We start from the raw sequence: 21,163 nt of genomic DNA, 5'->3' as shown, positions 1-21,163 counted from the left end.
TTGGCTTATAACTCAGCCACACAATGTCCCATGTGCCTGAAACTTCACATGGTTGATAAGATTCCTCTCTGGAAGACATCTACATGCCAATCTTGAGTCACAGTCATAGCGCCACCTGCTGACAGGAGGAAGTTTGGCATAAATCTGTGATTTTCTTAGATTTTTTAAAATATATTGGCTTAAAATATTATTTTTCGCTGTTCTCTGTCATTGTAAGGTCACCGGGCGGCGGTGAGCCCGGGTGCGAGGTCCCTATCATCGCTGCTTGCAGCTTTAATTATTCTTCTTCTTCTTCTTCCGCGGAATGAATCGCGGTTTTGAGGGGCTAAACATGCCCGAAAACTCACGGAACTTTGCACAGGCCTCAGAAGTGGCAAAAATTTACGTTTGTTATGGGCTTCGGAAGTAGGCGTGGCAAATTGACTCGACAGCGCCACCTAGAAAAATTAAACGGACGAGCCCCCGATATACGAATCACGCACATGCACGAAAATTGGCACACACCTCAAACATGCCAAAACATACGAAAAAGTCTCTTGGAGCCATATCTCAAACCCAACAGGAAGTCGGATATTTTTAACTTCCTGCGGCGAAAAAATGACGTTTTTGACATTTCCAGGCGTTGTATTTTGACGAACTCCTCCTAGGGATTTTATCCGATCGACACCAAAATTGGGTTTTGTCATCTAAAGGCCTTGGCGATGTTAAATTGCGAAGCTTTAGAGTTTTCGTCGATGGGCGTGTCCGTGGCGGCCTTGCAAACTTTGACGATTCGCCAAAAAACAGGAAGTTGTTATAACTCAGGCATGCATTATCCGATCTGCCTCAAAATTCACACGTTTGATAAGAGTCCTGACCTGAACACGTTTACATGCCAATATCCAGATACAGTTATAGCGCCACCTGCTGGCCACTGGAAATGACATGTTTTACGGTGTAACAAACTTCTCCCACAAATTTTTTCGTATCAGCACCAAATTTGGGTTGTGTTGTCTGAAAGCCCTAGCAATGATATATTGTGGAGATCTAGAGTTTTCGCAGAGGGGCGTGTCCGTGGCGGCATGACAAACCTCAACGCTTCGCCATGGAACAAGAAGTCCTTATAACTCAACCACACAATGTGCGAACAGCCTGAAACTTCACATGGTTGATAAAAGTCCTCTCCTGAACACATCCACATAACAATTATGAAGTGGGCGTGGCAAAATGACTCGACAGCGCCACCTATAAAATTTAAACGGACGAGCCCCTGATCTACGAATCACGCACATGCACGAAAATTGACACACCCCTCAAACATGCCAAAACATACGAAAAAGTCTCTTGGAGCCATATCTCAAACCCAACAGGAAGTCGGATATTTTTAACTTCCTGCGGCGAAAAAATGACGTTTTTGACATTTCCAGGCGTTGTATTTTGACGAACTCCTCCTAGGGATTTTATCCGATCGACACCAAAATTGGGTTTTGTCATCTAAAGGCCTTGGCGATGTTAAATTGCGAAGCTTTAGAGTTTTCGTCGATGGGCGTGTCCGTGGCGGCCTTGCAAACTTTGACGATTCGCCAAAAAACAGGAAGTTGTTATAACTCAGGCATGCATTATCCGATCTGCCTCAAAATTCACACGTTTGATAAGAGTCCTGACCTGAACACGTTTACATGCCAATATCCAGATACAGTTATAGCGCCACCTGCTGGCCACTGGAAATGACATGTTTTACGGTGTAACAAACTTCTCCCACAAATTTTTTCGTATCAGCACCAAATTTGGGTTGTGTTGTCTGAAAGCCCTAGCAATGATATATTGTGGAGATCTAGAGTTTTCGCAGAGGGGCGTGTCCGTGGCGGCATGACAAACCTCAACGCTTCGCCATGGAACAAGAAGTCCTTATAACTCAACCACACAATGTGCGAACAGCCTGAAACTTCACATGGTTGATAAAAGTCCTCTCCTGAACACATCCACATAACAATTATGAAGTGGGCGTGGCAAAATGACTCGACAGCGCCACCTATAAAATTTAAACGGACGAGCCCCTGATCTACGAATCACGCACATGCACGAAAATTGACACACCCCTCAAACATGCCAAAACATACGAAAAAGTCTCTTGGAGCCATATCTCAAACCCAACAGGAAGTCGGATATTTTTAACTTCCTGCGCCAAATAAGTGGCATTTTTGCCATTTCCAGGCGTTGTATCTTAACGAACTCCTCCTAGGGATTTTATCCGATCGACACCAAAATTGGGTTTTGTCATCTAAAGGCCTTGGCGATGTTAAATTGCGAAGCTTTAGAGTTTTCATCGATGGGCGTGTCCTTGGCGGCCTCGCAAACTTTGATGATTCGCCACAAAACAGGAAGTCGTTATAACTCAGGCATGCATTATTCGATCTGCCTTAAAATTCACACGCTTAATAAGAGTCCTGACCTGAACACGTTTACATGCCAATATCCAGATACAGTTATAGCGCCACCTGCTGGCCACAGGAAATGATATGTTTTACGGAGTAACAAACTTCTACCACAAATTTTATCGTATCAGCACCAAAATTGGGTAGTGTTATCTGAAAGCTCTAGCGATGATATATTGTGAAGATCTAGAGTTTTCAGAGAGGGGCGTGTCCGTGGCGGCATGACAAACCTCACTGCTTCGCCATGGAACAGGAAGTCCTTATAACTCGACCATACAATGTCCGATCAGCCTGAAACTTCACAGGGTTTATAAAAGTCCTCTCCTGAATACATCTACATAATAATATTGAGTCAGAGTCATAGCACCACCTGCTGGCAGAAGGAAGTTTGGCTTGTAACTCGGCCACACAATCTCTGATCAGCCTGAAACTTCACATGGTTGATAAAAGTCCACTCCTGAACACATCCACATAACAATATTGAGTCAGTTATAACGCCACCTGCTGGCAGAGGGTAGTTTGGCTTATAACTCAGCCACACAATGTCCCATGTGCCTGAAACTTCACACGGTTGATAAGATTCCTCTCCGGAAGACATCTACATGCCAATTGTGAGTCAAAGTTATAGCGCCACCTGCTGACAGGAGGAGGTTTGGCATAAATGTGTGATTTTCTTAGATTTTTAAAAATATATTAGCTTAAATTATTATTGTTCGCTGTTCTCTGTCAATTGTAAGGCCACCGGGCGGCGGTGAGCCCGGGTGCGAGGTCCCTATCATCGCTGCTTGCAGCTTTAATTATTAGGGACCGAGCACCGAAACGGTGCGTAGGCCCTATTGGAATTGCTCCGTTTATTAGGGACCGAGCACCGAACGGTGCAAGGCCCTATTGGAATTGCTCCGTTTATTATTATTATTATTATTATTATTATTATTATTCTTTTCCGGAATGAATCGCGATTTTGAGGGGCTAAACATGCCCGAAAACTCACGGAACTTTGCACACGCCTCAGAAGTGGCGAAAATTTACGTTTATTATGGGTCTCGGAAGTGGGCGTGGCAAAATGACTCGACAGCGCCACCTAGAAAAATTAAACGGACGAGCCCCCGATCTACGAATCACGCACATGCACGAAAATTGGCACACACCTCAAACACACCAAAACATACGAAAAAGTCTCTTGGAGCCATATCTCAAACCCAACAGGAAGTCGGATATTTTTGACTTCCCGCGGCGAAAAAGTGGCGTTTTTTCCATTTCCAGGTGTTGTATTTTAACGAACTCCTCCTAGGGATTTTATCCGATCGACACCAAAATTGGGTTTTGTCATCTTAAAGCCTTGGCGATGTTAAATTGCGAAGCTTTAGAGTTTTCGTCGATGGGCGTGTCGGTGGCGGCCTCGCAAAGTTTGACGATTCGCCACAAAACAGGAAGTCGTTATAACTCAGACATGCATTATCCGATCTGCCTCAAAAATCACACGCTTGATAACAGTCCTGACCTGAACACGTTTACATGCCAATATCCAGATACAGTTACAGCGCCACCTGCTGGCCACAGGAAATGACATGTTTTACAAAGTAACAAACTCCTCCCACAAATTTTATCGTATCAGCACCAAAATTGGGTAGTGTTATCTAAAAGCTCTAGTGATGATATATTGTGAAGATCTAGAGTTTTCGGAGAGGGGCGTGTCCATGGCGGCATGACAAACCTCAATGCTTCGCCATTGACCTGGAAGGCTTCATAACTCAACCCCACAATGTCTGATCAGCCTGAAACTTCACATGGTTGGTAAAAGTCTTCTCCTGAACACATCCACATAACAATATTGAAGTGGGCGTGGCAAATCAACTCGACAGCGCCACCTAAAAAAATTAATTGCATGAGCCCCTGATATACGAATCATGCACATGCACGAAAATTGGCACACACCTCAAACATGCCAAAACATACGAAAAAGTCTCTTGGTGCCATATCTCAAACTCAACAGGAAGTCGGATATTTTTAACTTCCTGCTGAAAAAAAGTGGCGTTTTTGCCATTTCCAGACGTTGTATTTTAACGAACTCCTCCTAGGGATTTTATCCGATCAACACCAAAATTTGGTTTTGTCATCTAAAGGCCTTGGCGATGTTAAATTGCGAAGCTTTAGAGTTTTTGCAGAGGGGTGTGTCAGTGGTGGCATGACAAACCTCAACGCTTCGCCATTGACCAGGAAGTCCTTATAACTCAACCACACAATGTCCGATCTGCCTGAAACTTCACATGGTTGATAAAAGTCCTCTTCTGAACACATCCACATAACAATATTGAGTCAGTCATAGCGCCACCTGCTGGCAACCAGAAGTTTGGCTGATAACTCAGCCACACAATGTTTGACCTGCCTGAAAATTCACATGGTTGAATAAAATCCTCTCCTGAAGACATCTACAAGCCAATATCAAGTCACAGTCATAGCGCCACCTGCTGACAATAGGAAGTTACTTATAACTCAGGCAAGCAATGTTCGATCTGCCTGAAAAATTACATGGTTGATAAAATTTATCTCCTAAAGACATCTACATGCCAATATTGACACACAGTCCAAGCGCAACCTGCTGACAGGAGGAAGTTTGGCATAAATCTGTGATTTTCTCAGGTTTTTTAAATATATATTGGCTTAAATTAATATTGTTCGCTGTTCTCTGTCATCCTGAGAACACCGGGCGGCGGTGAGCCCGGGTGCGAGGTCCCTATCATCGCTGCTTGCAGCTTTAATTATTATTATTATTATTCTTCTCTCCAATGAATCGCGATTTAGAGGGGCTAAACATGCCCGAAAACTCACGCAACTTTGCACACGCCTCAGAAGTGGCGAAAATTTACGTTTATTATAGGTCTCGGAAGTGGGTGTGGCAAAATGACTCGACAGCGCCACCTAGAAAAATTAAACGGACGAGCCCCCGACCTACGAATCACGCACATGCACGAAAATTGGCACACACCTCAAACATGCCAAAACATACGAAAAAGTCTCTTGGAGCCATATCTCAAACCCAACAGGAAGTCAGATATTTTTGACTTCCTGCGGCGAAAAAGTGGCGTTTTTGCCATTTCCAGGCGTTGTACTTTAACGAACTCCTCCTAGGGATTTTATCCGATCGACACCAAAATTGGCTTTTGTCATCTAAAGGCCTTGGCGATGTTAAATTGCGAAGCTTTTGAGTTTTCGTCGATGGGCGTGTCCGTGGCGGCCTCGCAAAGTTTGACGATTCGCCACAAAACAGGAAGTCGTTATAACTCAGACATGCATTATCCGATCTGCCTCAAAATTCACACGTTTAATAACAGTCCTGACCTGAACACGTTTACATGCCAATATCCAGATACAGTTACAGCGCCACCTGCTGGCCACAGGAAATGACATGTTTTACAGAGTAACAAACTCCTCCCACAAATTTTATCGCATCAGCACCAAAATTGGGTAGTGTTATCTAAAAGCTCTAGCGATGATATATTGTGAAGATCTAGAGTTTTCAGAGAGGGGCGTGTCCGTGGCGGCATGACAAACCTCAACGCTTCGCCATTGACCAGGAAGGCTTTATAACTCAACCACACAATGTCCGATCTGCCTGAAACTTCACATGGTTGATAAAAGTCCTCTCCTGAACACATCCACATAACAATATTGAAGTGGGCGTGGCAAATAGACTCGACAGCGCCACCTACCAAAATTAATCGGACGAGCCCCTGATATACGTATCACACACATGAACGAAAATTGGCACACACCTCAAACATGCCAAAACATACGAAAAAGTCTCTTGGAGCCATATCTCAAACTCAACAGGAAGTCAGATATTTTTAACTTCCTGCTGTAAAAAAGTGGCGTTTTTGCCATTTCCAGGCGTAGTATTTTAACGAACTCCTCCTAGGGATTTTATCCGATCAACACCAAAATTTGGTTTTGTCATCTAAAGGCCTTGTCGATGTTAAATTGCGAAGATCTAGAGTTTTCGGAGAGGGGCGTGTTCGTGGCGGCATGACAAACCTCAACGCTTCGCCATTGACCAGGAAGTCCTTATAATTCAACCACACAATGTCCGATCTGCCTGAAACTTCACATGGTTGATAAAAGTCCTCTCATAAACACATCCACATAACAATATTGAGTCAGTCATAGCGCCACCTGCTGGCAACCGGAAGTTTGGCTTATAACTCAGCCACACAATGTTTGACCTGCCTGAAAATTCACATGGTTTATTAAAATCCGCTCCTGAAGACATCTACAAGCCAATAATGAGTCACAGTCATAGCGCCACCTGCTGGCAATAGGAAGTTACTTATAACTCAGCCAAACAATGTTCGATCTGCCTGAAAAATTACATGGTTGATAAAATTTATTTCCTGAAGGCATCTACATGCCAATATTGACTCACAGTCTTAGCGCAACCTGCTGACAGGTGGAAGTTTGGCATAAATCTGTGATTTTCTCAGGTTTTTTACATATACATTGGCTTAAATTAATATTGTTCGCTGTTCTCTGTCATCCTGAGGCCACCGGTCGGCGGTGAGCCCGGGTGCGAGGTCCCTATCATCGCTGCTTGCAGCTTTAATTAGGGACCGAGCACCGAAACGGTGCGTAGGCCCTATTGGAATTGCTCTGTTTATTATTATTAGGGACCGAGCACCGAAACGGTGCGTAGGCCCTATTGGAATTGCTCCGTTTTTTATTATTATTATTATTATTATTATTATTATTATTATTATTATTCCGCCCCCTATCGGGGCACTTTTGAGGGTCTAAACATGCCCGAAAACTCATGAAAATTTGCACACACACCAAACGCGGTGTAAATAGCAGGTTGATATGGGTCTCGGAAGTGGGCGTGGCAAAATGACTCGACAGCGCCACCTAGAAAAATTAAACGGACGAGCCCCCGATACACGAATCACGCACATGCACGAAAATTGGCACACACCTCAAACATGCCAAACCATACGAAAAAGTCTCTTGGAGCCATATCTCAAACCCAACAGGAAGTCGGATATTTTTAACTTCCTGCGGCGAAAAAGTGGCATTTTTGCCATTTCCAGGCGTTGTATTTTAACGAACTCCTCCTAGGGATTTTATCCGATCGACACCAAAATTGGGTTTTCTCATCAAAAGGCCTTGGCGATGTTAAATTGCGAAGCTTTAGAGTTTTCGTCGATGGGCGTGTCGGTGGCGCCCTCGCAAACTTTGATGATTCGCCACAAAACAGGAAGTCGTTATTACTCAGGCATGCATTATCCGATCTGCCTCAAAACTCACACGCTTGATAAGCGTCCTGACCTGAACACGTTTACATGCCAATATCCAGATACAGTTATAGCGCCACCTGCTGGCCACAGGAAATGACATGATTTACGGAGTAATAAACTCCTCCCACAAATTTTTTCGTATCAGCACCAAAATTGGGTGGTGTTATCTGAAAGCTCTAGTAATGATATATTGTGAAGATCTACAGTTTTCGCAGAGGGGCGTGTCTGTGGTGGTATGACAAACCTCAACGCTTCGCCATGGAACAGGAAGTCCTTATAACTCAACCACACAATGTCCGATCTGCCTGAAACTTCACATGGTTGATAAACGTCATCTCTTGAACACATCCACATAACAATATTGAAATGGGCGTGGCAAAATGACTCGACAGCGCCACCTAGAAAAATAAACGGACGAGCCCCCGAGCTACGAATCACGCATATGCACGAAAATTGGCACACACCTTAAACATGCCAAAACATACGAAAAAGTCTCTTGGAGCCATATCTCAAACCCAACAGGAAGTCAGATATTATTAACTTCCTGCGGCGAAAAAGTGGCATTTTTGCCATTTCCAGGCGTTGTATTTTAACAAACTCCTCCTAGGGATTTTATCCGATCGACACCAAAATTGGGTTTTATCATCTAAAGGCCTTGGCGATGTTAAATTGCGAAGCTTTAGAGTTTTTGTCGACGGGCGTGTCCGTGGCGGCCTCGCAAACTTTGATGATTCGCCACAAAACAGAAAGTCGTTATAACTCAGGCATGCATTATCAGATCTGCCTCAAAATTTACAGATTCAATAACAGTCCTGACCTGAACAGGTTTACATGCCGATATCCAGTTACAGTTATAGCGCCACCTGCTGGCCACAGGAAATGACATGTTTGACACTGTAACAAACTCCTCCCACAAACTTTCCCGTATCAGCACCAAAATAGAGTGGTGTTATCTGAAAGCTCTAGCGATGATATATTGTGAAGATCTAGAGTTTTTGCAGAGGGGCGTGTCTGTGGTGGCATGACAAACCTCAACGCTTCGCCATGGAACAGGAAGTCCTTATAACTCTACCACACAATGTCCGATCTGCCTGAAACTTCACATGATTGATAAAAGTCCTCTCTTGAACACATCTACATAACAATATTGAGTCAGTAATAGCGCCATCTGCTGGCAGAAGGTAGTTTGGCTTGTAACTCGGCCACACAATGTCCGATCTGCCTGAAACTTCACATGGTTGATGAAAGTCCTCTCCTGAGCACATCTACATAATAATATTGAGTTTTTAATAGCGCCACCTGCTGGCAGAATGTAAATTGTCTTATAACACAATCTCCACACAATCTCTGATCTGCCTGAAACTTCACATGTTTGATAAAAGTCCTCTCTTGAACACATCCCCATAACAATATTGAGTCAGTCATAACGCCACCTGCTGGCAAAAGGTAGTTTGGCTTATAACTCAACCACAAAATGTCCCATGTGCCTGAAACTTCACATGGTTGATTAAATTCCTCTCCTGAAGACATCTACATGCCAATCTTGAGTCACAGGTATAGCGCCATCTGCTGACAGGAGGAAGTTTGGCATAAATCTGTATTTTTCTTAGGTTTTTTATATATATATCGGCTTATATTATTATTGTTCGCTGTTCTCTGTCATCGTAAGGTCACTGGGCGGTGGTGAGCCCGGGTGCGAGGTCCCTATCATCGCTGCTTGCAGCTTTAATCCTTCTTCTTCTTCTTCTTCTTCTTCCGCGGAATGAATCGCGATTTAGAGGGGCTAAACATGCCCGAAAACTCACGAAACTTTGCACACGCCTCAGAAGTGGCGAAAATTTACGTTTGTTATGGGCTTCGGAAGTGGGCGTGGCAAAATGACTCGACAGCGCCACCTAGAAAAATTAAACGGACGAGCCCCCGATCCATGAATCACACACACGCACGAAAATTGGCACACACCTCAAACACACCAAAACATACGAAAAAGTCTCTTGGAGCCATATCTCAAACCCAACAGGAAGTCGGATATTTTTAACTTCCTGCGGCGAAAAAGTGGCGTTTTTGCCATTTCCAGGCGTCGTATTTTAACGAACTCCTCCTAGGGATTTTATCCGATCGACACCAAATTTGGGTTTTGTCATCTAAAGGCCTTGATGATGTTAAATTGCGAAGCTTTAGAGTTTTCGTCGATGGGCGTGTCCGTGGCGGCCTCGCAAACTTTGACGATTCGCCACGAAACAGGAAGCCGTTATAACTCAGACATGCATTATCCGATCTGCCTCAAAATTCACACGCTTGATAAGCGTCCTGACCTGAACACGTTTACATGCCAATATCCAGAGACAGTTACGGCGCCACCTGCTGGCCACAGGAAATGACATGATTTACGGAGTAACAAACTCCATCCACAAATTTTATCGTATCAGCACCAAAATTGGGTGGTGTTATCTGAAAGCTCTGGTGATGATATATTGTGAAGATCTAGAGTTTTCGCAGAGGGGCGTGTCCGTGGCGGCATGACAAACCTCAACGCTTCGCCATGGAACAGGAAGTCCTTGTAACTCAACCACAAAATGTCCAATCAGCCTGAAGCTTCACATGGTTGATAAACGTCATCTCTTGAACACATCCACATAACAGTATTGAAGTGGGCGTGGCAAAACGACTCAACAGCGCCACCTATAAAAATTAAACGGACGAGCCCCCGATCTACAAATCACGCACATGCACGAAAATTGGCACACACCTCAAACATGGCAAAACATACAAAAAAGTCTCTTGGAGCCATATCTCAAACTCAACAGGAAGTCGTATATTTTTAACTTCCTGTGGCGAAAAAGTGGCTCTTTTGCCATTTCTAGGCGTTATATTTTAACGAACTCCTCCTAGGGATTTTATCTGATTGACAATAAAAATTGTGTTTTGTCATCTAAAGGCCTTGGTGATGTTAAATTGCGAAGCTTTAGAGTTTTTGTCGATGGGCGTGTCCGTGGCGGCCTCGCAAACGTTGATGATCCGCCACAAGACAGGAAGTCGTTATAACTCAGGCATGCATTATCAGATCTGCCTCAAAATTCACACATTTAATAACAGTCCTGACCTGAACAGGTTTACGTGCCGATATCCAGTTACAGTTATAGCACCACCTGCTGGCTACAGGAAATGACATGTTTGACACTGTAACAAACTCCTTCCACAAACTTTCCCGTATCAGCACCAAAATAGAGTGGTGTCATCTGAAAGCTCTAGCGATGATATATTGTGAAGATCTAGAGTTTTTGCAGAGGGGCGTGTCCGTGGTGGCATGACAAACCTCAACGCTTCGCCATGGAACAGGAAGTTATTATAACTCAACCACACAATGTCTGATCTGCCTGAAACTTCACATGATTGATAAAAGTCCTCTTCTGAACACATCCACATAACAATATTGGGTCAGTCATAGCGCCACCTGCTGGCAGAAGGTAGATTGGCTTATAACTCAACCACACAAACTCCGATCTGCCTGAAACTTCACATAGTTGATTAAATTCCATTACTGAAGGCATCTACATGCCAATCTTAAGTCACAGTTATAGCGCCACCTGCTGGCAGATGGTAGTTTGCAGTATAACTCAACCACACAAAGTCCGATCTGCCTGAAACTTCACAAGGTTGATGAAAGTCCCCTCCTAAACACATCTACATAACAACATTGAGTCTGTCATAGCGCCACCTGCTGAAAAAAGGCAGTTTGGCTTATAACTCAGCCAAACAATGTCCGATCTGCCTAAAACTTCACATGGTTGATAAGTTTCCTCTCCTGAAGACATCTACATGCCAGTCATGAGTCAGTGTTATAGCGCCACCTGCTGACAGGAGGAAGTTTGGCATAAATCTGTGATTTTCTCAGATATTTTTAATATATCGGCTTAAATTATTACTGTTCGCTGTTCTCTGTCATCCTGATGCCACCGGGCGGCGGTGAGCCCGGGTGCGAGGTCCCTATCATCGCTGCTTGCAGCTTTAATTATTCTTCTTCTTCTTCTTCTTCTTCCGCGGAATGAATCGCGGTTTTGAGGGGCTAAACATGCCCGAAAACTCACGAAACTTTGCACACGCCTCAGAAGTGGCGAAAATTTACGTTTGTTATGGGCTTCGGAAGTGGGCGTGGCAAAATGACTCGACAGCGCCACCTAGAAAAATTAAACGGACGTGCCCCCGATCCACGAATCACACACACGCACGAAAATTGGCACACACCTCAAACACACCAAAACATACGAAAAAGTCTCTTGGAGCCATATCTCAAACCCAACAGGAAGTCGGATATTTTTCACTTCCTGCGGCGAAAAAGTGGCATTTTTGCCATTTCCAGGCGTTGTATTTTAACGAACTCCTCCTAGGGATTTTATCCGATCGACGCCAAAATTAAGTTTTGTCATCTAAAGGCCTTGGCGATGTTAAATTGCGAAGCTTTAGAGTTTTCGTCGATGGGCGTGTCCGTGGCTGCCTCACAAACTTTGACGATTCGCCACAAAACAGGAAGTCATTATAACTCAGGCATGCATTATCCGATCTGCCTCAAAATTCACACGCTTGATAAGAGTCCTGACCTGAACACGTTTACATGCCAATATCCAGAGACAGTTATAGCGCCACCTGCTGGCCACAGGAAATGACATGATTTACACTGTACCAAACTAACTCCCACAAATTTTATCGTATCAGCACCAAATTTGAGTGGTGTTATCTAAAAACTCTAGCAATGATGTATTGTGAAGATCTAGAGTTTTCGGAGAGGGGCGTGTCCGTGGCGGCATGACAAGCCTTAACGCTTCGCCAAGGAACAGGAAGTCCTTATAACTCAACCACACAATGTCCGATCTGCCTGAAACTTAACATGGTTGTTAAAAGTCCTCTCCTGAACACATCCCCCATAACAATATTGAAGTGGGCGTGGCAAAATGACTCGACAGCGCCACCTAAACAAATTAAACGGACGAGCCCCCGATCTACGAATCACGCACATGCACGAAAACTGTCACACACCTCAAACATGGCAAAACATACGAAAAAGTCTCTTGGAGCCATATCTCAAACCCAACAGGAAGTCGGATATTTTTAACTTCCTACGGCGTATAAGTGCCATTTTTGCCATTTCCAGGCGTTGTATCTTAACGAACTCCTCCTAGGCATTTTATCCGATCAACACCAAAATTAAGTTTTGTCATCTAAAGGCCTTGGCGATGTTAAATTGCGAAGCTTTAGAGTTTTTGTCGATGGGCGTGTCCACGGCGGCCTCGCAAACTTTGACGATTCGCCACAAAACCGGAAGTCATTATAACTCAGGCATGCATTATCCGATCTGCCTCAAAATTCACACGTTTAATAACAGTCCTGACCTGAACACGTTTACATGCCAATATCCAGATACAGTTATAGCGCCACCTGCTGGCCACAGAAAATGACATGATTTACAGAGTAATAAACTCCTCCCACAAATTTTTTCGTATCAGCACCAAATTTGGGTTGTGTCATCTGAAAGCTCTAGCGATGATATAATGTGAAGATCTAGAGTTTTCGCAGAGGGGCGTGTCCGTGGCGGCATGACAAACCTCAACGCTTCGCCATGAAACAGGAAGTCCTTATAACTTAACTACACAATGTCCGATCTGCCTGAAACTTCACATGGTTGATTAAATTTATCTCCTGAACACATATACGTGCCAATATTGAGTCAGTCCTAGCGCCACCTACTGACAGAAGGAAGTTTTGCTTATAACTCAGCCACACAATGTCCAATCAGCCTGAAACTTAACGGTTTATTAAATTCCTCTCCTGAAGACATCTACATGCCAATATTGAATCTGTCATAGCCCCACCTGCTGGCAGAAGGTAGTTTGGCTTATAACTCAGCCAGACTGTGTCTGAACAGCTTGAAACTTCACATGGTTAATTAAAATCCACTCCTGAAGACATCTACAAAACAATAATGAGTCACAGTCATAGCGCCACCTGCTGGCAACCAGAAGTTTGGCTTATAACTCAGCCAAACAATATTCGATCTGCCTGAAAATTTACATGGTTGATAAGATTCCTTTACTGAAGGCATCTACATAACAATCTTGAGTCACAGTTATAGCGCCACCTGCTGACAGGAGGAAGTTCGGCATAAATCTGTGATTTTCTCAGGTTCTTTATATATATCGGCTTAAATTAAGGTTGTTCGCTGTTCTCTGTCATCCTGAGGCCACCGGGCGGCGGTGAGCCCGGGTGCGAGGTCCCTATCATCGCTGCTTGCAGCTTTAATTATCATTTAAATTACAAAAACTGTGAAAAACAAGATGTAAAGTTTTTAGTATAATCACTGCTTCTTACTAGGAAGTAGTTTGATGATCTGTTTCAGTTCTTCTTCAAATCCCACCTCCAGAATCCTGTCAGCCTCATCGATGATCAGACACTGAAGGTTTTTAAACATGAAGCCAGGAGTGTTCTGCAGGAGGAAAAACAGGTCAAGTACACAGTACAGTCCCGTGTGGAAAAGCCGATCACTGTAATAAACCGCACCTGCAGGTGATCCAGAAGTCTGCCAGGTGTTGCTACCAAGATATTAACTCCATTAGCGAGTTTCTGGGCTTCAGCAGAGCGATTGCTGCCACCCATGATGAGGCCGTATGTGTGGACGTGATGGGTCATCAACTCCTTCAGCACGCCGTACGTCTGCATAGCCAACTCACGTGTAGGAGACAGAACTATCACTCCAGTGCCTGACAGAAACACACAGACATCTCATATACTTACAGGCTTGACTGGGACCTCCATTATAGATCATCTATAAATGTCAGAAAATCCACTTACCATTTCTAGGCATGAATTTCAGTTTATAGATAAGCTCAATTGAGGGAATCAGGAAAGCTAGAGTTTTGCCACTTCCTGTTTTAGCTGCTGCCAACACGTCTCTAATGAAAAGAACAGCACACAAGCTTTAATCTGACAAACAAACAAATGTTGGAGGTGTTCGTTGATGGATAGCACTCACCTTCCCTCCAGCAAAGGGCGTATGGTCTTGTGCTGGATTTCAGTCATGGTGTCAAAGCCCATTTCCTTCACTCCCTTCAGCGTGTTCTCACTGACCACTTCTGACAAGGATGCAAATGACCGGTCCTCAAACGCACCTGAAGAAATCACCGGTCAATCAATCAATAAGCACACTTTTAAAATTGCTATTTTGCATTCCACAAAACCCAAAGGGAAATACAACTCACTTAAACAGCTAGCTGAATAAAAAAGAGCCTTATTAGATTTTAGATTAAAGGATCTTAATGTTATAAGCATGTTTACAGTGAAATTTAGTTAAATGCTCTAATAGAACAGGAAAAATATTTCCAATCTGAACTAAAAGACGTGTTTCTCAATTTAAAAGTAAATTGTAATTTAGTTTTTTCCGAGAAAACGCACAGCAAATTATGTTGGCCAGCTCCATATTCCTACAGTAACTTGTCAAATAAATAGTTTTTTTTACAAATACAAAAAATAAGCAGTCTCTGTGAATGTAATAGTGCATACATTTTTTACATCTCTTTTACACACATACATGCAATTGTAAAACACCATCAAATTTACAGTGTGTATTACATTGGGTAGCAGCTGGATTAAAACATATGCCAGAGTAATTGGCGGTTCGCGACCCCTGATAAATAAGTAACTAATCTAAAGTGAGATTACATATATGTATAATGTTTTCATGTCCAGGCTAAAAAAATAATGATCCTAAAAATAGCCAAACTGATTGGACATAACAATATTTTTGTCCAGGTGTCCAACAACAACAACAACACCCCTCACTAGGCATGGGACAACAACTGCTTTCAAGGTATACTGCATTTTGGAAAAGTCAAAGTTTTAAAACCGTCAAAATGTTCTGCTATACCGTTCCTAATGTATGTTTAAGATTTTTTAAAATTTACGTTTCTTTTCTTTCTTTTTTTATAAAGGATAACAGAATCTCCTGCAGAAAAGATATCCAAATATGCTGTTTACATGGTAAAGAAATCTGTGTTATTTAACCAAATTAAGACAGCAGAGGTCAATGATTCATTTAATTTACTTAGCCTGACTGATTTCCAAAGTATTTTAAATGTTTTTCATAATAAAATATATTGTGTTCAAAGGAGTAAAAAAGTGTTTGTATTTTTCACAGACACTTAAAAAGAATATATATTTTAGAGCAGTACAATACCATGATATTTTTATTCAAGGCTATCAAACCGCCAGAATCTAATACCGACCCATGCCTACCCCTCACCATAAATATTTATTTAAATATTGAAATATTAATTTATTAAAATATTAATTTATTTAAATATTATTTACTATAATATATAGTGGATTTCACATCACAAAAGTCAGGTACAGCCAACTTTACCTGTCAGACCAGAAGGAAGTTGTGGTCCATCTTCATCACTATCCTCCTCAGCCGATCCCTCTTTTTCATTATTTCCATTCTCTGGACACTTCACAGTCTCTAAATTTCCTTCTTCCTGCTGCTCTTCCTCACCTGCAGATGCCTGTGTTGTCTCTACACTCTGCTTTTTAGCCTTTTTTACACCTAAAGATACATATTGATAATGTTAATTTATTTAAATGATGCGTGACCAAGCTTATTCGTATGAAGAGCCAAAAACAAAATATCATTGAGAGCTGTGGGCTAATACACCAAAGATAAATATACCAAACTATCACTTTGAATCGCATTAACTAAAGCAGTATAACCTTTTTAATTGTAACTCATTGCAATAAAAACAAACAATCACATATATAACACTGTGGAGTTCAATGCTAAATACACTAGTCCAGCAGAATCTGCCTTTGCCTTGGTTTGCTCACCCAAGTCTCTGCATTGCCCTCTATCCGTTGGGTGACATTATGAACGTTAAATTAAATGACAGCTTTAAATTGAAACATTTTATTTCAGTTAGGTTTTTGTAGCTTAACAAAAAAAATTAACAAATAAATAAAAGGTTACTTTAAACTTGAAATGACAATCTCTAAACCATCCCCATCATTCTCCCTCTCATCTTAGATGGGATGGTGGGCCAAATTATGCTAGCATGTATAGGCATCTCTGGTTTAAATATTACAATCAAAATCCAACTAGAGTCACATCTATAGTTACTCATCACAAGCCCATAGTGACCAACACGAACTATTCTGAACATGCACAGCATCATTAAACACTCACTGGATGTTGTTGATTCTCCAGTAGTATCTAATTTTCGTTTTTTTTTCTTCTTCTTGGGTTTCTGTGAGGTTTCGTTCACTTCATCCGAGACACTTTGCTGCTGCTCTTCGATGACATTTGGAGCAGAATCACTGGCCACTTCAGATTCATCCAAAACATCCTTCACGTCTGCCAGATGAGAAACACAGACAGCACACTTCAACAACTTTACCAAAGGGGAAAAGTTATGCAACTACAGGCTATTTGAGGAGGTAATAAGTAAAGGTGTGTATTGAGGTAACGTTACAGTTGGTTTAATACTCGCACATTCGTTCAGTGACAACCTGTGACTTGCTCCCTATATTGTTTACCATGGTACTCTGAATATTCGGTGTAAAATCACACGCAAGTATGACTTAAAAACAACAGTAGCACTATTTAATCGGCTGTGAGCAATGAAAAATTCTGTACTCTGATAGTCATTGGCTGCTTATATGAATTTACTATTTATAATTTGTAAATAAGTTTTCTGAAATTATATTATTAAGGAGAAAGTCTAAATGAGTCAATATAAAACCAACTTTACCTCAGTAAGGTGTGTCGGTAATATATTCCTGAAGATAGACATTAAATCACACATAGCCACGATTAGAATTACTATTACTATAAAACTAAACCCATATGTGTTATAAGATTAAAGAAATCTGAGTAAAATATAAGACAAAACTTGTATAAGACAACGCGTTTAAGACCAGCGTGTTTGTAATATGCCACACAACACTAACTCACGTCAGTCTTGTCTATAATCAACGTAAATACATTACCTTCGCTGTTTTCTTCTTCTTTCTGAGATTGCAGCAGTTTGCGTTGTTTATTTTTTTCGCTTATCTTTTGAATTTTCTTGCGAAGAATCTTCATCTGCATGTCCGCCATGGCTGTAGACAAACACGTGTGCGCGTGCTGCGTGGGGTCCTTCACTCTGCAGACTGACTCAATTTTTGCCTGACTTAAAATGTTTAAGGCATTTAAATATACATAAATCGTGCGGCTCGGTTGTTGCCAGCGGCGACCTATACTTTACATAAAAATGTTTAATATTTTTTTGCGAATTAGGCTCGAATTTTAATCATTTATTTACTGTCAGAGATGCGACAGCTGTATTTTTTTCTGTATGGAACAAACAAACAATAAATGTGCACCCTTTTAACGATTTTACAACAAGTTAACATCTTATATTTCCGACAAAAATTAACCGCAATTTTAGCTTAGTAAAATGTAGTTTTTGGCTCTAAACCTTACATTACGAGTGTTTATGTGTTTCAAGACGTTTCTTTACATTTCCTAATTCTGTATTATTTACTAGCTGTTTTCCCCTCATAGGAACCAAATAAGTCTGATAAATAAAAAAGATTAAAATAAATAAATAAACAAAAACATGTTAGAAACCTTCTTTATTAGTGAGTACCTGCAAAACTAGGTTGCCAAAATGCTTCAATATATAAGTAATAATATTTGTCAGTCAGCAGAGCTGACCTAACCCGTACACAGTACATATCTGAAATGTACATAACAAGCATTTCTGCTCTCTAGTGGTGAAATAATGGAAATATTCTTTCGATATTCACACAAATCCCATGCTTGATCCCTTGTCATTGGTTGTGGGTTGTTGCCATATTTGTAGTTTTATTGTTGACTGCCCTTATAAAGTTTTGAGTGACTTTAAGACTTAAATTTAAAGCATTTCGAATAGGTGATAGTTGATCGTAAAAATAAATAATTTTCTAATCAGCTAAATAAAAGAAATGAACAATGTCAGCTGTATTCACAGTAAATATTAAGGTTACATGATATTGTGGAAAAAATACATTTGAGATATTAACTTTTTTGCCATATATATTGCAACATGAAATCTATTTACCAGATTTTTTATGGTGCATCAGCATAAAATATAAGCATAATTAAAAAACAAGGGACACAAAAGATATAAGCATATATGTATATAAAAAAAAAAAATATATATATATATATATATATATATATATATATATATATATATATATATATATATATATATAATTAATTAATTATAACATATATTCTGGGCAAGGCATAATACTAAACATGTTCATCCAATTAAAATTTTCAGGCCAAAAATTATGATAGGTAACTCAAACTGTGTATCAGCTAATTTAAATAACATACATTCCAAATTGTGGCACCCTTGTGGCACCTTGTACCTTTGCGCATCCTGCAATGAGACTTTTGAACTATATTGAGCAGCTCTACTGAAATTCAAGAGAAAGGAAAATATCTGCATGTAAATCTCTGCTTTTGTTGCCAAGCACTTTTTTTTCTGAGCAACTGCACATTAAAATAGAGCACAAGAACACAGTGGTGCTGTTCAGTGAACTGTGTTGAAGTGAAGTGTGTAACAGTGGCACTGACTTCATGACAACAGAGGAATCAGAGTCTTTTAAAAAGTCAATAAAAAATTTCACAAGATGAACACAGACAAACTGCTGAGACAAAACACAGCCCTGTGAGAAGATTGATACAATGACAACCAAGCAAAAAGATTACCATAATACCAACGCATAAAAAGGTTAAAAAAAAAAGAAAAAAAAAGAAAAAAAAAAACATTAGGTAAATGCTCGTTTGGATAAGTTAACCACATATACTACAGTTTGACCTTATTGAAAAAAGTCTGTTCTTATTAACAATAGTCAACGTAATTCACTGTTGTACTTTCCATTGGCGGTTCAGACGAGACAGTAATCCTTTAAAAGAACGATAAAAATGTAATAAAGCAGTCACTTAACTAAAGTTTTGTGACGTGTTTTATTATTCGTACTTACCAAGGAGGAAGAGGAAGAAATATGTCCCGGTGTCATCAAACAGTCTGAGCTAGATCCCGATCCCATAATACAATTCAACAATGTTTAAAAACGGAAAAACATCCATAATACGTGTAATAAAATATACTTTTATACTTCATATGTGATGGGTGTACTCATCATGCCTGATAACGGATTAATAAAAAATATAGCACAACTAAGACATGTTGCTTTGTTTGACATTTACCATACGTTCAAAAGTATATGTATAAAAATTAAGGCATAAACATTTCGTTTTTAAAGATTATAAAGCTCATTTCATAGATAATATTGATAAAATGATATTATCTTTTGTACAACAGTTCTGTCTCTTTCTTGAATCTGATTGGCTGATAGCCATAAAAACAGCACTCCTACAGCCTCTTCACCTCTGTGTATTACTCCGCCCACATAGTGACAGCAGATGAATAAACTATACAGTTTGACTAATATTGCAGCTTTTGGACAACATAATGTATTTTTTTAGTCGAGAATGTAGTTGTTTAGATTGCAACTATGCAGTTTATTTATAAGGATACTGCCTATTTTAAATATTTATAATTTTGGAGATTCAGTGCATCGGCCGCCGCTAACCTGTCATCACACTGAGCAGAGAAAAGATGGCTGAAGTTCTGCCACAAGATGGCGACAGAGACAGAATAATGAGCCCTTAGAGGAGGAAAAACTCAGCGTAAATTTCAAACCACAGCTGATCAAATCATTACTAAACAGGTCTCTCTCTCAAACAGGTCTCTCTCTTGTATTTTGTAATGCTGTACTTCTAACACTGTAATATGGTACTGTTTGCTTTGCCTTTTTCGGGGTTAATAATTGTGATCTCGCGATTGCAACAAAAATACTGGGAAATCTCTGTAGACTGATGGCCTTTCAAGTTGTTCAGCCTTATAATCTTAAAATGTGAGCAAAATCAGCTGTTTTGTTATCACTTTAGATATTACGCAAGAGAATCATTCAAACACTAGCTCTAATGTGGTTTGTGAACTGTTTCTGCTGTTCTGACGTCAGCTGCAGATGTGAATGAATGGCAGAAGAAAGTAGTTCCACTTACAAAAGGGGTTTTGACACTCTCTGTGTTTGATTTTCTTTTTATATACACGATTATGATTATGATTACGATCTGTTGTATAAATGCAATTTCACACTCGTAGCATTGCGATGTGGCTGTAAGTCGTCACTGGTAGGACACTAAGACACTAGGGCACTCGGCCTGCGGCCTTGAGCCAACGCACGCCTCCCTCTAGTGCCAATATACAGTGATATTGCAGTGCTACTTGTGATATTGCTCTATATATTATATGACATTATACAGTATTAATAATCATTAATCAAATACAAAAACACAGACTTCCAAAAGCAAAGCAAGAA

General features: G+C 40.8%; 1 protein-coding gene across 1 annotated transcript in view; it reads right to left on the bottom strand.

The window, feature by feature from the left end:
* ddx18 (DEAD (Asp-Glu-Ala-Asp) box polypeptide 18) overlaps positions 1-17,852 on the bottom strand; it is a 37,181-nt gene extending 19,329 nt beyond the window's left edge. The window contains 7 exon segments of the mRNA NM_001003411.1: positions 14,063-14,177; positions 14,252-14,451; positions 14,543-14,643; positions 14,724-14,859; positions 16,110-16,292; positions 16,926-17,093; positions 17,729-17,852. Coding sequence (NP_001003411.1) covers positions 14,063-14,177; positions 14,252-14,451; positions 14,543-14,643; positions 14,724-14,859; positions 16,110-16,292; positions 16,926-17,093; positions 17,729-17,837 — 1,012 coding nt within the window. The 5' untranslated portion in view covers positions 17,838-17,852.
* Between the last annotated feature and the right edge of the window lie 3,311 nt (positions 17,853-21,163).

This window comes from Danio rerio, chromosome 9 (assembly GCF_052040795.2).
Source record: "Danio rerio strain M-AB ecotype USA chromosome 9, GRCz13ab, whole genome shotgun sequence".
Lineage (NCBI taxonomy): Eukaryota > Metazoa > Chordata > Actinopteri > Cypriniformes > Danionidae > Danio > Danio rerio.
The sequence above is the reverse complement of the archived record's forward strand: the minus strand, read 5'-3'. Positions and strand labels throughout refer to the sequence as shown.